A 16,644-nucleotide genomic window follows, 5' to 3' on the forward strand; every position below is an offset into this window, starting at 1 on the left:
GGCGCTGCACCCCTGGACATTTATTAGGCTGCACCAACTCCCTCCCACCCATCCCCACCCCACACACCCCACCCTCCACACAAACCCGAAGCTCAGTGCCTCCCCTCTGCCCTCCTCTCTCCCCCTCTCAAATCCTTCTCAGATCCGGAGTATTTGACCGTGGATTTCGAAGCCAACCCCTCCCTTAAGGTAATCTCCTCCGATCCCCTCGTTTTCATCCATAGGAATTGTCACATTTGCTCAAATCTTGCTAGTTTGGGGGAAACCCTAGTTTTTGATAGGATTTGGAAATTTGTGTTTCTTTGCTAATTTGGTATGGTTAGGTTTTCATAGTATGCTAGGGTTAGGGTTATGTGTGTTTGATGTTGGTGTTAGGGTTATGTTGGTGTTAGGGTTGTGGTTATTGTTAAGTGGGGGTTAGGGTTAACCAATAATTCTCGGTGTTGTAGGCATGGCTTCATCCGGTTCCATGACGAGGCCACCGTGTGCTAACCAAGAAGACATGCCGAACAAGTGGGAGGACGCATCTTTGGACAAGGTGAAGGAGAAAGATGTCAACATCCCGCCTTGTTGGTGTGGAGATGTTTGCAAGGTGAAGGTGTCCACCGACCGAAAGAAAGCATGGACGGAAGGACGGAAGGACGGAAGGATGGAAGGACGGCATGTGTCTGGATCACATCATCAGTTGCATCCGGAGGGCACGTCGCAAAGTTATTTTGAATCCACGTGAAAGCAGCTCCGGCTGCCTTCCTTTCCCTCTTCTTCTTCTCTTCTCCCTCCTCTACATCATCCTCAGCCTCGGTAGGAGCCATACCGATAAGAGCAATCATCTGCTCGCGCCACCCATCAGAATCGGTGCTCATACATAGAGGCCTCCCGTCGATAGCAAGACCGGTGATCAACGAGACATCCTCGAGCGTCACGGTCATCTCCCCGGTTCAAAGATGGAAACTGTGGGTCTCTGGCCTCCACCGATCAACAAGAGCAGACACCAGTGAAGCGTTCAGATTCGGCGTGGACCGGCTGACCAACAGAATCCACGGGAGTAATCCTGCCTGCTTGATGTACGGTGTGTACCGCTCATCGTAAGGCATGGCAGGACCAGAGACCCCGTGATACCGAATCTTCAGAGGTTCAAGCTTCTGCAAAAAAAAGTAATGACAAATCTTAGGGCATGTAAATTTCAACTAAAGGCAAATTTGCAAAATATTTAGATTACTTATTATTACCTTATCCTTCTCGCGCATCATGTAGGCCCGGTGTTGCACGTCGTAGACATCGTCCAGAAGCCAAACCATCCTTACAATTTCAAACAATAAACATATAAAAGTTCATCTTCATCTCAAATATCGGTATACACTAAACATATAACATGTGTTCAACTACAAGAATCTCAACATCTCCTTCTCACACAATGAATATGTCATATGTGTTCAAGTAAACTAAACATCTAATATTTCAAATAAACTCAACATCTAATATTTGAAATAAACTGAACATCTAATATATATCTAAACAAACTTCTCATATATGTCTACAAAAATCAACATCTCATAGTTATCTATAAAAATAGGCATCTCATATATATCTAAAAAAACTAAACAATTTAGGGTTTCAACAACAAGAATCATATATTGTGAACTAATAAATAACACTACGGTACTACCAATATGAATACACATCCTAAATCGAGCAAACCAAACAAATCAAGGGTTCCATCAAATCATGGACAAATCTCTAGAATGGCAACAAATTTACGGAACAAAAGAAAGAGAAGGGAAGAGTTTACCTAGTAGGATGGATTGGGGATCGAATCCACAGATCAAATCTTCAGATCTGAGAGGGATGTGGGGGGATTAGATGGGGGCGCCGCCGCCGCCGCTGCTCTCTGTCCAGAGAGCGGAGAGACGAAGAACTGCCTGGTCGGGCTGGGGCGGCCGCGCTTAAGTCACTGTGTAGCGCCCAAGAGCTAGGCGCTGCACATTACAGGTGTGTGGCGCCTAGCCCTTAGGCGCTGCACAGGTGCGTGTGGGGCTGCAACTGGACTAGGGCTGCCACGCTGGCAGGATGTGCGACGCCTAAGGGAGAGGCGCTGCATAGTAGGGTGCGGCGCCCAGCTGTCGGGCGCCACACCAAAGAGTCAGCAGAGTGAAATTTTTTCGTGAACAGGTCAGTTTGTGATTTGATTTCTGCCTGAGGTCAAATCTGTGATTTCTGCCAGCGGGATGTGCGTGCTTGTGCGGCTCCGTGGTTTTGGACTTTGCACGTTCACGTGCGAGTTTATTTATATCGATCGACAAGAACGAGAGTCTGTCGCCGTCTCGGATAAGCGTTCGTCCCCCGCCGCAAGTAGAGTCCCTTTGAAAAACTGCAGATATCGTACCAGCCAGAAAGCAGGGCGTTTTGATTTTCGAGCGAATCGTGGGTCCACAGGATCAAATCCAAGCCTCTAAGAATAAGAATTTGAAAAGCAAAACACAAGAGCAAGGCAAGGCATCTCCAGCGCTGTGCATGAAGATTGGATTCAGAACTTCTGGACAGAAGGAGCAGACTAACAAAAGTCAGCACCTAAATTTTGGAGAGCCTCAGCAGCTTCTTTTTTTTTTTTGCGGGGAAGCCTCAGCAGCTTCTAATAAGCAATGAATACTGAGTGATTAGGACAGCATAAGATTAGGATGCTTGCAAGCTGAATCCTCGATGGGAAAGATAATTAGGGTCAGTTCAATCTGGCCAGAGGCAAAACTAGTTATGGACTACAGGCCATACTCAAACTAATTACTTTCTTCCTAACAAACATAATAGTTAACTAAGACACAATGATACATGGTGGACAGAACAGTTGAAACCACTGTAACCAACTAGAGTGTTGAAACCGAACGAAGGACGCAAGAGTTAATTAGAACACACACTCAATGCCACAGCCTTCGAAGACGTAAGTTCTGCTCTTGTGCTTGACCATCCGCAGCACGGTTTCACTCGTTTGTCCCTTGACAATCTCCAGACCGGTGATGATAGAAACCGTGTCAGTCGGCTCATCGTTCCTGTCCGGGGGTCCATTGTAAACGCCGAAGAACCTGACGACGCAAAACCTGTTGCCCCCGAGGTAAACCATGGTGCTGTTAACCAGCATCCAGTTCCTGGGAGTGTTGGAGCCTCGCCACTCGTGCAGCACCTTGGGAGGACCGTCGAGAGAGCAGAGGTCAATAGCACAGATGTTGTTTGGGTTGCTGCCGCTGAAGCCGAACCAGAGGTTGCCGAGCTCAGGGACGTGCCAGGCACGGCCGATGAAGGGCAGCGCCCAGCGGCCGGCCTTGGTCCACTCATGGCCGGATGTGTCGAAGTAGTAGGTGCCAAAGCCATTGTCAGGAAGTGAGGAGAAGCAGATGGTTTTGCCGTCCTCGAGCAGCGTGTAGGAATGGATGGTGTGATCCTGACCAGGATTATCAAGGTAGGGCGCCGACGGGAGCTTGAGCCAGTGCCAAGCTTTAGCTCCATCGATCCTCCCAAACTTAGAGTCAGAGGGGTTGCAGTGAACGAGTACCTCGAAGTCGCTCGAATTGAACATGTTGATGCCGTAGAGCACGTCGGAGCCGCCGGAGTCCCGAGCTGCCGCGTTGGCGTTGGCGCCGGTGACGTACAGGGAGATGGGAGTTCGCCAGTTAGACGAGTTAACGCGGGGCAGCGCCTCGACAGAGCAAGGGTCGGCGTCGGCGTCGTAGAGGACGGTGTGCCCGGTCGAGTCGAGCGCGACGATCCTGCCCTCGCTGGGGCTGTCTCGCCCGTAGAAAGGCATGAAGTCGAGCGTCAGGCAGTCCGTGCAGGATGACTTGAATCTGGCCGCCGGCGGGGGCAGCTTCAGGGTGCTCCCGAACGGCAGCATCGCATTGATCTTGTCCTTCCTGGCCTGCTGCGCCTGCGCCGTCATGGCTTCCGCCGTGGAGGCGTAGAAGAGGTTTTCCTGGGGCCTCATGCGGCTCAGCCAGTAGGAGCCGTCGACGGCGTAATCCTTCATCACCAGATTGATGAACCGCCGCCGCATCTTGTCCTTCCTTCCAAATCACACAAAAGAAAACAGAACACAAGATCAGAATTTTTTAACACAAAAGATGAATCGTAGAAGCCCCTTCCACTCCAATCCACAAATTTACATACGGCAGACGAGCATGTGGGATCGAAGCTTACCTCTGGCAGTCAGGACGACCGGGGGTGGAAGCTGGATTCGCTGAAGATGCAAGAGAGGATTCGGGAGGGAAGGGGAAGGCGAGAGGGAGGCGGCGGCGGTAAGTGTTTTTTTAGGGGTGGTTTTTTTTTTAGGGATGAAGGACTTTATTCATTCATCGAAAACCACAGTTTGTAGGATACAAAAAGGGTTATGGGGGTTAGTAAGCCACAGGTGGCGCCCCGAGCTAAGGAAAGCGAAAATTTAGCTAAACTATGAGCATCTCCGTTAAACCGGCGCCCTTCAAAAACTATCTGACAGTTCAAACTCAAAATTTTAGACTTGATTTCTGAGATAACCATGCCATAAGGACCCCTGCTGTTGCTAGATATAGCTTGCACCACTCGTTTTGCGTCTGACGCCACGATCAGATTCTGAACTGATAAATCCTCAGCTAGTGCTAAAGCTTCTCTGCATGCCATACATTCAAGAATCGCCGCATCCTGCATTCCTTCAACCACCAATGCTGAGCTTCCCAAGTAGTTTCCCCAGTCATCGCGGCATACAGCCACTGCCGCCCCTCTTCCATGGCGTTTAGATACCCCTGCATCGACATGGATTTTGATGAATCCGGCCGGCGGAGCCTTTGGCCTTGCACTGTCCGTTGTTGCTGTCCGGGGTATTGCTCTTCTCGACGTTACATGCTGGTTCTCCTTAACTATTTCCAGCTCAACCAGGTAGCGGTTGATGAATGTGTGTGTCGCGTGAGGGCTCTAGAAGATGCCTTCGTGAATTGCCTTTCTCCTCGCTGTTCACGTTGCCCAAAGTGTTACTGCCAGTTTCACAAAAACTTCGTGCGATAACGAGTGTAGTAATGAGAACAGCCACTGTTTAGCGCTCAGCTCGCTTGATTCCCTCAACTGGTCCGCTAACTCCGCATCCGCTAGTGCCCAGATGCACCTGGACATAGAGCAGTCCAGAAGAGAGTGCCTCCAGGAATCATGTGCACCGCACAAAACGCATGAACTTGAAGTAGTCATGTAATGCGTGCCTCCCCAGTCTCCAGAGGAACATCCTTATTTTCCCAGGGACGCTGACATGCCATATGGACTTCCAAGAACCCTTTTCTTGCTGTATGTTCAAAGTTCCTACTGTCCCTTCTAGTCAAGCTTCTCTTCTTTGCTTTGTTGCTATTAACATCTTTTAGGGGTGGTAAGTAAGGTGATGGGATGTGGCCAGGTTTCTTTTTCATTTATTTGTTTAGACAATGGGATTTGGCCAGGTGAATGATATCATGCATTTGGGCCATGATTCATAGATCGGCCCGGCCATGCTTAAATATTCGTCAAGGTACACTAGTGCAGAACCGGGCAATAGCACCGGTTCGTAAGGCCTTTTAGTGCCGGTTCCATAACCGGCACTAAAGTGTGGGCATTAAGTCCCCCCCCTTTAGTACCGGTTCAGCATGAACCGGTGCTAAAGGGCAACCACGTGGCACGAGCCAGCTCCGGGGGCCGGGAGCCCTTTAGTACCGGTTGGTAACACCAACCGGTACTACAAGGTTTGGGTTTTTTTTGGTTTTATGATTTCTTTTTCATTTAATTTTATGTTTTCCATTTAAATTTTTTTCGTTTGCTGATATTTTACGATACTACACATTGTACATTTATATGCATATATATAAACAGAATTTCTAGTAGAACCAATCATATATATATCATCAAATGTCTCACAAACCACCATATTAATTCACACATACACACATGTATAGCTATATACAATTTCTCCTACATGTTGCCTTCGGAGCCAGTGTCATTAGCCTAATTGGTGCCTTCGGAGCACGATGACAATTGGAAGTGGTTCATGGGGGCGGTAGCGGGTAATGGTATTCTCCCTTCGGATCTATGACCTGGTCGAGCAAAAATCCCTCTATTTCCTCTTGAAGTGCTTGTACGCGCTCCGTTTCTAGGAGCTTGTCCCGCACCTCTTTGAACTGTTAAGAAGGAGATCAATATGCATGTGTATTAGTTGTGTGACTAGATATTGATAATGGTGTAAAAATTATGAATAGTGTTCTGACGAACGTACCCATTCCTGTCTTTGAGATCTGCTCCTTTCGGACGTCATCATGCGAATGTTCTCGCAAACGCAGTATGCACACAGATCAGTCCCCTGCGCCTGCTTCAGGGCCTTTACGAGAATGGAATTTGATCAGTTAATAATTAATCAAGCATGATAATTAAAGAGATGGCAGCTAGCTAGCTAGCTAGTACTACTTAATTACTTACCTTGGGTCGAAACCATTTCAGCTTTTGTTTCCATTCGCCTGGAGTGACGCTGATGAACCTTGCCCAAGCCCTGCCCGCCGACAAAAAAAATGAATAAAGGGGTTATTAAATAGTTCATATCATGAAATGACGAACTAAATAGGCTGAGATATATAGTTAATAATGATTGAAATTACCTGTTGACTATCCCAAACAAGATGTTATAGTCAGTATTTGCTTTGAGTAGTGAGTCCGGTATTTCAACTGTTTCGGAGTCAACTTTAATGATACACAAGATCCAGTGAAATCTGCATGCACACACGTTTGCATGTCTTAATTAAGCGGGCATATGTAAACAAAAACATGTAGCTAGCTAGTAGGCAAAAACAAAGAATTTGTAGTGCAAGACAGTGTGACTTACTGAAAGTTGTAAGGAAGTAGTATATCTTCATTGTATTTGAGGCGCTTCAAGAACTGTAGCATGCTGTCCTCTACATGCTTTTTATGATATGCATCTATTCTCCATGTGTATTCATTAACGGTGTTTGGGTCAATGAACCCAATGCCATAGCGTCCACCTTTTTTCATTTCATACATCTTCATCCTGCATAATACCACAGAAAAGAATATAGTGAGGATAATTGCAGGTAATGATTGATCAAAAGGATCACTACAGCTAGCTTGAGACTTAAATTACAGAAAGAAATCACCTACAGACAATAGCAACTGATGATAGATTTGTCGAGTGCGTCTTGATTGTATAACTGAAACAGTTCATTATACTCAACGGCCACAGCTTTCTGATGGTAGTAATGATCCTTCTTGACTTCCACCATGAGGGACTCTCGATTGGAACTCTTGGTAATGTCCATGTACCATTGATGCAATTCATACATTCTCGTTGGGAGCTTCTTGACCTCGTCTGGCTTGACCAAAGGTTCGCCCCGGACATATTTCCGTTTTATTTCCTCCTCTGTAAGCACAGGCATGGGCTCGATCTCGAGGAGTTGTCCAACAGTGATGTTGAGAATTTCAGCCTGCATTATATGCTCCTCGGTTATTACCACATTGCCCACCTCGGGAACGTAAACTGTTTGCCCACAATAATATTGGGCGCGCGTACTGTCACGTGTTGTTGGCACAACAAGCGAGGGGATCGATTGCGCCGCCTGTTCTCCCAGCTGGGAAACGGTTTTCCCGCATTTTTTGACAGTTGCTTGTTGTTTGCTCGAGCTCGAGCTCGCCTCCTTCTGTAGACGTGCTCGATTTAACTTCCTGATGTGGCGCTCATAGTCTGTGTCAACAGGCTTGGGAGCTGGTGGTTGAGCCATACGAATGAAGTGGTCAATCTTTTCCGCAGGCACTTTCTCCCTTGGCGGCGGTGGCGGTTTCGGTCCAAAATGGGCGTCGACTTCTGCCCGCACTATGGCATTGGTTTGCTCCTCGGTCCTGTCGTAAGCCCTCTAGGGAAGAGGAGTAGTGAGGCTTGGACCATATTTATATCACTTGCCTCCGCCTGTACTTCCTGTACTACAACCTTGACTCGTACCGCTACGCACCATAGCTACGGGGTGTCTCTTCTGCGATTGCTGAGGCAGCGGAGATGGCTGACGGGGCTGAGTTGGACGAGGAGGAGTGGCCTAAAGCTGTGCCGGACTTGGAGGAGGAGTGGCCTAAGATTGTGCCGGACTTGGAGGAGGAGTGGACGTCTGACGCTGTGTCGGACTTGGAGGAGGAGTGGCCTGACGCTTTGCCGGACTTGGAGGAGGAGGAGTGGTCTGACGCGTTGGTGGACTTGCAGGAGCGGGAGTCTACTGACTCGGTGGCGGACTTCGACAAGGAGTCGGCTGACGTGGTGTCGGTGGCCTTCGAAAGATGATGCAATCCTTTCTCCATAGGATGATACGATGTTTGGCCTCTCCGAGTGTGTGCTCCTTGTCACCTCCAGGAATGTCAAGCTCTAGCCCCGAATATTGGTCCACCACCTCATCAACCAAGACACGAGCATAGCCTGCTGGAATCGGGTTGCAATGGAAGGTTGCATCGGGGGAATTTGTAAAAGCAACGGCGTCCGCCACCTTCATGGATATGTTCTTCATTTTGCAGTGTAGCTCGCAGTTAGTGTTCTCCATGATGTCATCCACGGGGTATCTATCCAGCATTGCGTCACCCGGGGCGGAACCCACGCTGCTTCTCGGCATGGATGGGGCGGTGGTATCCAATTTTGATCATCCGCTAGCTGTTGCAGCTGCTGAGACCCCCTTTGCTGGCTAAGTGAGTCGATCTGCTCCTGCTGCCGCTGGAATTTGACTGCCAAATCCGCGTGCTTTGATTCTAGGCCTTGAAGGCGTTCATAGTCCAGCTTCCTCTGCTCCTCCTCCATCTTCCTCTGCTTCTCCTTCGCAATCTTCCTTCTCACACGGGTTTTGTAGTCGGCGTTCCAGTCCGAAAACCCCTCATACCACGGAATAGCGCCCTTGCCTCGTGTTCTTCCCGGGTGTTCAGGATTTCCCAGGGCACGCGTAAGCTCGTCGTTCTCTCTGTTGGGCTGGAACACCCCTGTTCGAGCCTCTTCTATTGCAACAAGTATCTTATCGTCGGCTCCGTTCAGACATGCCTTCGTCAAAACTTTGCCTGTCTTCGGGTCCAACTCCGTTCAGACACCAAATCAAAACTGATAAGACATTACACCAAATCATTCTCTAACCTTGGTATGATTTCTGGATCGATTACCTTCTGAGAGATTGCATTGAGAAATGCACATAGCTTCACAATGGCTAATCGAACGTTTTCCGGTAGAAGCCCCCTCAATGCAATCGGAAGCAGTTGCGTCATAATCACGTGGCAGTCATGAGACTTTAGGTTCTGAAACTTTTTCTCTGCCATGTTTATTATTCTCTTTATATTCGACGAGAAGCCAGACGGTACCTTAATACTGAGCATGCATTCAAAGAAGATTTCCTTCTCTTCTTTGGTAAGAGCATAGCTTGCATGACCCTGATGTATGTCGTCTTTTCCGTGCATACGTTGCTGGTCCTCCCGTGTCTCAGGTGTATCTTTTGTTTTCCCATACACGCCCAAGAAGCCAAGCAGGGTCACACAAAGATTCTTCGTCGCGTGCATCACGTCGATTGCGGAGCGGACCTCTAGGTCTTTCCAATAGGGCAAGTCCCAAAATATAGATTTCTTCTTCCACATGGGTGTGCGTCCGTCAGCGTCATTCGGAACAGGTTGTCCACCAGGACCCTTTCTAAATACCACCTTCAAATCCTTGACCATATCATGTACATCAGTACCAGTACGGTGGCGAGACTTCGTCCGGTGATCCACCTCACCTTTGAAATGCTTGCCTTTCTTTCTTACGAGATGCCTGCTCGAAAGAAATCGACGATGACCCAGGTACACATTCTTCTTACAATTAGCCAAATATATATTGTCGGTATTGTCCAAACAGTGTGTGCATGCGCGGTATCCCTTGTTTGTCTGTCCTGAAAGGTTACTGAGAGCAGACCAATCATTGATGGTCACGAACAGCAATGCCTTTAGGTCAAATTCTTCCCCTATGTGCTCATCCCACGCACGTACACCTGTTCCATTCCACAATTGTAAGAGTTCTTCAACTAATGGCCTTAGGTACACATCAATGTTGTTGCCGGGTTGCTTAGGGCCTTGGATGAGCACTGGCATCATAATGAACTTCCGCTTCATGCACAACCAAGGAGGAAGGTTATACAAACATAGAGTCATAGGCCAGGTGCTATGGTTGCTGCTCTGCTCCCTAAAAGGATTAACGCCATATGCGCTTAGACCAAACCATACACTCCTTGCGTCATCTGCAAACTCCTTCCCGTACTTTATTTTGATTTTTCTCCACTGCGACCCGTCAGCGGGTACTCTCAACTTTCCGTCTTTCTTACGGTCTTCTCTGTGCCATCGCATCGCCTTGGCATGCTCTTTGTTTTGGAACAAACATTTCAACCGTGGTATTATAGGAGCATACCACATCACCTTGGCAGGAATCTTCTTCCTGGGGCGCTCGCCCTTGACATCACCAAGGTCATCGCGGCTGATCTTATAGCGCAATGCACCACATACCGGGCAAGCGTTCAAATCCTCGTACTCACCGCGGTAGAGGATGCAGTCATTAGGGCATGCATGTATCTTCTGCACCTCTAACCCTAGAGGGCAGACAGCCTTCTTTGCTTCGTACGTACTTTCGGGCAATTCGTTATCCTTTGGAAGCATATCCTTTATCATTACCAGCAACTTTCCAAATCCCTTGTCAGATACACCATTCTCTGCCTTCCATTGCAGCAATTCCAGTGTGGTGCCCAGCCTTTTCTTGTCACCTACGCAATTCGGGTACAACAATTTTTTGTGATCCTCTAACATGCGCTGCAACATCTTCTTCTCCAAATCACTTGTGCAGTTTCTCTTTGCATCGGCAATGGCCCGACCTAGATCATCAACGGGCTCATCTGATGTCTCTTCTTCAGCTTCTTCCCGCATTGCCGGCTCAGCTTCTTCCCGCATTACCGGCTCAGCTTCTTCCCCCATTGTTGTATCATCGTATTCAGGGAACCCATGGCCAGGATAGCTGTCTTCGTCCTCTTCTTCTTCATTGTGTTCCATCATAACCCCTCTTTCTCCGTGCTTGGTCCAAACATTATAGTGGGGCAGAAACCGGACTTAAACAGGTGGACGTGAATGATTCTTGACTTAGAGTAATTTTGATCATTCTTACAGACAGCACATGGACAAGGCATAAAACCATCCGCCCGCCTCAGTCGCGAGCAGAAAAGTTTGCACGCCATTAATGAACTCGGGAGAGTATCGGTCATCGTACATCCATTGTCGGCTCCTCTTCAATACACAGCACCAAAAACACCAACTTTATACAAGTTCATACATAAAGTTCATACAACACTTAAATGCAACAAACAAATAACTCTCTAGCTAAAGCATTTAAATGCAACAACAAATGCGATCAAGATCGCAACTAAGGTAACAATTGATCCAACAGCATAATGATACCAAGCCTCACTATCGATGGCATATTTTCTAATCTTTCTAATCTTCAAGCGCATTTTCTCCATCTTGATCTTGTGATCATCGACGACATCGGCAACATGCAACTCCAATTACATCTTCTCCCCCTCAATTCTTTTCAATTTTTCTTTCAAGTACTCGTTTTCTCTTTCAACTAAATTTAACCTCTCGACAATAGGGTCGGTTGGAATTTCCGGTTCACATACCTCCTAGAAAAAATATCTATGTCAACTTGATGGGCATAATTTGTCATAAACACGAAACGGAACTAGTTTTAAAAAAGAATATATATATACCACATCCGAATCATAACAAGGACGAGGGCCGACGGGGACGGATATCAAAACCATGACACTATGTATAACAAACAACGTACGGGTAAGATAATTATACGAGTAACTATATATCCAAATCACACAAACATCAATTTTTATATAAAATTTCATGAACAAGAGGCTCACCACAAGGTAGTGCCGGCGACGGGACGATGCGGGCGATCGACGGTGGTTACGACGGAGATTTAGAAGGCACTAAGTAAACCACACCTACATATGCAAACTAAGTGTTATTTTTGACCTCAAATTGCATATAAATCAAATACTAGCACATATATTTCCTCCCAAATTACTAAACTCACAAATTAATCACTATATAAAGCATTGCAAGAGCTAATCTAGCAATGAGAAATGAAAGGACAAAGTTGCTAAGCTTTGTGATCATTTGAATGGATGGGGGCCTTCAAATCTTGACAAATTTTAGGCAAAATGTGTGATGAGCTCGAGAGAAAGAGGGGAAGAACAGAGAGGAGAGGGGAAAGGGGAAGAACTGAGCGAGCACGGATGGACGAAGGGTTTATGTACGACCACCTTTAGAATCGGTTCGTGCCAAGAACCGGTACTAAAGGTGCTGGAGAGGCCCCAGACTGACAACATCCTGCCACCACTCTCATTAGTACCGATTCGTGGCACGAACCGGTGCTAAAGGCTTGCCACGAACTGGTACTAATGAGAGCGGCCCGGCTAGCCGTTGGAACCGGCACTAATATACACATTAGTGCCGGCTCAAATTTAAACCGGCACTAATGTGCTTCACGTTTGACCCTTTTTCTACTAGTGGGTAGAGCCCATCACTTCTTCGTTTCGTTTCTTTTTTGTGGGAGCAACTAACCGGAGGAAACAATGGAGCCACTATTAGCGAGATCAAGTTATAGGCGTCTTCTTTTTTCAGGGGAAGTTACTAGCATCTTTATTCAAATGTAATTTTATTTTTTAAGGTCAAACTGTCAATGTCGAAGCACATACTCTAGCCAAGTTTTGGCTTTCCTTAGGTTTGGGACATCACATTTGGTTTGGCGAATCCCATGACTAGAAATGTATCCCACATTCTGTGATGTTTGATGAACAAAACTAGGTTTACTCCTTAAAAACACAATTGGAGGTTCCCCTTGCGGGGATCTTCAGGAGTAATTTTTGGTGGCATGGAGCACGACAAGTGGTGCGTTCAGCCATAACTGCATGTCGTGTGCTGGGTACTTACTCTGAATTTTATTATTTTATTTTCCTTACGTGTTTTCAGATTTTAGATGTTTTTTTTGTTTTTTTTGGATTTTTGGTTTTTGTCCGATTTGCCACAGGAACTGGAGAGAGAAAATTGCATTTGTATTTTTGCGAGGAAAAAATTTGCGCTTCCACGGGGAGCACATATTTGTTTTTTGTGGATGCACATATTTACTTCCACAAAAAACACTGTCATGCTTTTAAGAAAGGGAAAAAATATGCTTCCAAAAGAAGCACATGAAAGGAAAAAAATTGCTTTCCATAAGAAGCACAGTTGTACTTGTCGAAAAAAATGTGCTTCCACAAGAAGCACAATTGTGCTTCCCAAAAAGAAAAAAAATATGTGCTTCAATGAGAAGCACATATTGCTTCTCATGGAGAAACACATCTGCTTCCGCAAGAAGCACATCTGTGCTGCTTGAAAAAAATTCCTTCCACAGCAAGCACAAATTTGTTTCTCGTGGAAGCACACATTTGTTTTTATGAGAAGTATAGTTGTGCTTCTCAAAAAGGGAAAAAGGGAAGAATCGCGACTGTGCTGCTCTTTTTTCCGTTTCTTTGTCATTCGCATTTTTTCTTTGCCCTTTTTTTTTGCTTTTCATTTTTTATCTTTTTTTGTATTGCTACTTTCCCGGTTTCTGATTTTTCTAATTCTTTCCGTGAAATTTTTTTCGTCAAAACTATTAACATGGAATCTAATTTTGAATGTCTCGACGCAAGAAATCCAATGACAAAATCAGTTCAAAATTTGTACGCATGATTCAAGAGATAAAATGTTTTCCATAAACGAATCTATGAGAAAAAAAAAGAACTCCTAGGCTGCGACAAGTGGCGTGCCGCTTGTCCACTTGTCAGTGCCTCAGAATGTGGGAGTAGCATTTGCAAGGGCAGCCCTTTAATCATGATTTTGGTTTTTTTATTGGCATGAGGGTCCTGCAACGCAAACCCTATTCGGCGCCAGAGTCAGGCTTATTTCAACTCGCACACACCGCCTTGCTCAACATCAATCCTAACGGCCGACCCATACAAGAGTAGATCGAGTTCGTTTTTTCAGATGCCCCCTCCGGCGTTAAGAAGCTTCTAGAAAGTCAACTTCCTTTTTGTGTTTTTAGTTTTCTACTTTCACTAGGTTTTTGTCCGACTTTTTCTTTTTTCTTTTTTCTTTTTATTTATTTCGTTTCTTGTCAAATGCGTGAACCTTATTTTAAAATTCCGTGATTTTTTTCCAATTACAAACTTTTTTGACGTTTTTATTAAATTTTGTGAAAATACTTAATTTTTGCGAACCTATTCAAATTGTTACTTTTTCAAGTCTTGATATTTTTTTCAAATGTACGAACTTTAAAAAAATGATTTTTGTAAGGAAATTGAAAAAGAATTAACTTCGTGTGGATTTCTTTGAATTCGCAAACTTTTTTGAATACATGATTGAATTCTAAATTTGCAAACTTTTTTGCGTTTCCATGATCTTTTTAAAAAAAGTCTGTGAACATTTTGAACGGTCAACGGTCAACAAGCCAGTCAGTGGTTAGCAGGGTCAAGTCAATATATCAACCCATGTCTCTGTAGAAAAACAAACCGATGGCTGGAGCGGCCTGAGCGAGCAACCAACTCGCATTCGTGGGCTAGCCCAAAAAGTGCCGCAGCGAGCGTCAGTTGGGCAGCTGGGCTACTCGTCGCCCATGCATGGCACCACCATACGGGCGCCGGCGAGCACCCAGAGGGACGCGCCCGGTGACTCTCACCTCTACGGTGATCAGGTATCGCGACGCGAGCATATGGCAGCCGTGCCGTGCCGAGCGTACATGCACGTCCATGTCCACCTTTTCATCCCAAATCCGCCTTGAATTGGTTCCGTGATCTGCTTCGTCACGAGCGTCATGACGTGACTCTGTTGAGATATGTATTTAGCACATGTATTCTTGTACTCTAAGTCTTCTTTTTATATATAGTTGAGGATATGACTTACCCTATATACTACATATACTTGTGCATATGCACCTATCAATACATTGAGAGTTGCATCCTATTCCTCTACATGGTATCAGCCTAACCCTCGATCCCCGGCCATAACCGCGTCGCTGTTGCCTCCCCAGGCCGCCGCCGCTCCTGCTCTCCCGCGCCGCTGCCTTCCTGGCCGCCGCGCCTCCTCCCTCCCTCACCACAAACCTCCCGCAGCGCCCCGATCCCATCTCGCGCCCCAGGCCGCCGCCGCTCCCGCTCTCCCGCGCTGCTGCCTCCCTGGCCGCCCCGAGCCTCCTCCCTCCCGAATCCTAAAAACCCTCCCGATCCCATCTCGCGCCGCCATCCTCCCCTGCTGCCATGTCGGCCCTCGGCACCTCTTCCTCCTCCAGCGCACACCCCAGCAACCCGTTCGACTCCTCCTATGGGTCCGAGCCCGATGAGCCCCGCGCCGCCGACATCCGCAACATCCACCTCTCCGATCACGTTCCCATCATACTCTTCCACGCCTCCGCCAACTACTATGCCTGGAAAACCTACTTCAATCTCCTCTTCTGTGAGTACAACCTTCGTGATCACGTGGACGGTCTAGCCAACTTCTTTGCCGGCACCCATGGCGCCAACTGGCTCGCCATCGACGCCACCCTCATCCGGTGGTTCTTCCTCACCGTCTCTCCGGACATCTTCCACACCGTCGTTCGCGACGGGGACGATGCCTACACGGTGTGGACCAAGATCAATGGCCTCTTCACCGACAACAAGCTTCAACGGATTGTTTTCTTGCAGCAGGAATTTTTTGGGTGTCACCAGAACGACTCCACCATTGATGCTTTCTGTCTCCGGCTCAAGACCCTCTCCGACGAGCTCAACGACGTCGGGTTCAAGGTGGGCGACGAGCTTCTCCTCTCGACGCTCACCGCCGGCCTCAACGAGGACTTCGGCAACGCCGCCTCCAACCTCACCCTCATGGCCAACCCTACTTACAAGCGGGCGGTGGCCTATCTTCGCCTTGAGGAGCGGCGGCTGAAGCACCTCCGCACCCGCGCCGTCCACACCGCGCTCGCCGCCGGCCTCTCCACCGGCGCCTCTACACCACCCTCGGCGCCCCGTCCTCCGGTCGTCCCGCACCCTACGCCCGCACCGCAGCCGCCCCAACCGCCGCGTAATGGTGGGAACGGCGGCAACCGTCGCCGCGGTCGCGGCGGCCAACGCCAAGGCAGCGGCAAAGGAGGAGGCGGCGGCGGTCAGGCCCCCCATCAGCAGCCCCCGCCGCCCTGGGCCGGTGGCTATAACCCCTGGACGGGGGTCGTGCATGCATACAGTATGCCCGTGCCGCGGCCCCCCGCCCCGGGCATCCTCAGCCCTCGCCCGAGTCCTCACCAGGCGCTCCTGGCCGCGCCCATCGGAGCCCACGGCGCCCCTCCTGTCGCGCCCTCCTACGGCGCGTACGGCACCCCCGGCGCGTACGGCGCCCCCTACTATGACCCGGCCCTTCTAGCGGCCCTGCAGCAGCCGCCGCCCTACTCTGGTGGCGGCGGCGATTGGATTATGGACTCCGGTGCCACCGCTCATATGTCCGCTCATCCGGGTAACCTCTCCTCCGTCCATCCCACTTCCACTCCTTCCCGCATCATCATCGGTAATGGTGTCG

The 16,644-nt window shown here is 48.0% G+C and overlaps 1 protein-coding gene across 1 annotated transcript; it reads right to left on the reverse strand.

The window, feature by feature from the left end:
* Nucleotides 1-2,775: 2,775 nt before the first annotated feature.
* Nucleotides 2,776-4,303, reverse strand: LOC119359080. Its single transcript, XM_037625418.1, has 2 exons — nucleotides 4,183-4,303; nucleotides 2,776-4,049 (listed from the first exon to the last, which is right to left on the reverse strand). Exon 2 carries the CDS (start codon nucleotides 4,037-4,039, stop codon nucleotides 2,897-2,899), a length of 1,143 nt encoding a protein of 380 aa, XP_037481315.1. The 5' UTR covers nucleotides 4,040-4,049; nucleotides 4,183-4,303; the 3' UTR covers nucleotides 2,776-2,896.
* Between the last annotated feature and the right edge of the window lie 12,341 nt (nucleotides 4,304-16,644).

Source organism: Triticum dicoccoides, chromosome 2A, assembly GCF_002162155.2.
Source record: "Triticum dicoccoides isolate Atlit2015 ecotype Zavitan chromosome 2A, WEW_v2.0, whole genome shotgun sequence".
Taxonomy (NCBI): domain Eukaryota; kingdom Viridiplantae; phylum Streptophyta; class Magnoliopsida; order Poales; family Poaceae; genus Triticum; species Triticum dicoccoides.

Coding starts and splice junctions, on each gene's coding strand:
- LOC119359080 (XM_037625418.1), bottom strand. CDS start 4,039: ATGCGGCGGCGGTTCATCAATCTGGTGATGAAGGATTACGCCGTCGAC.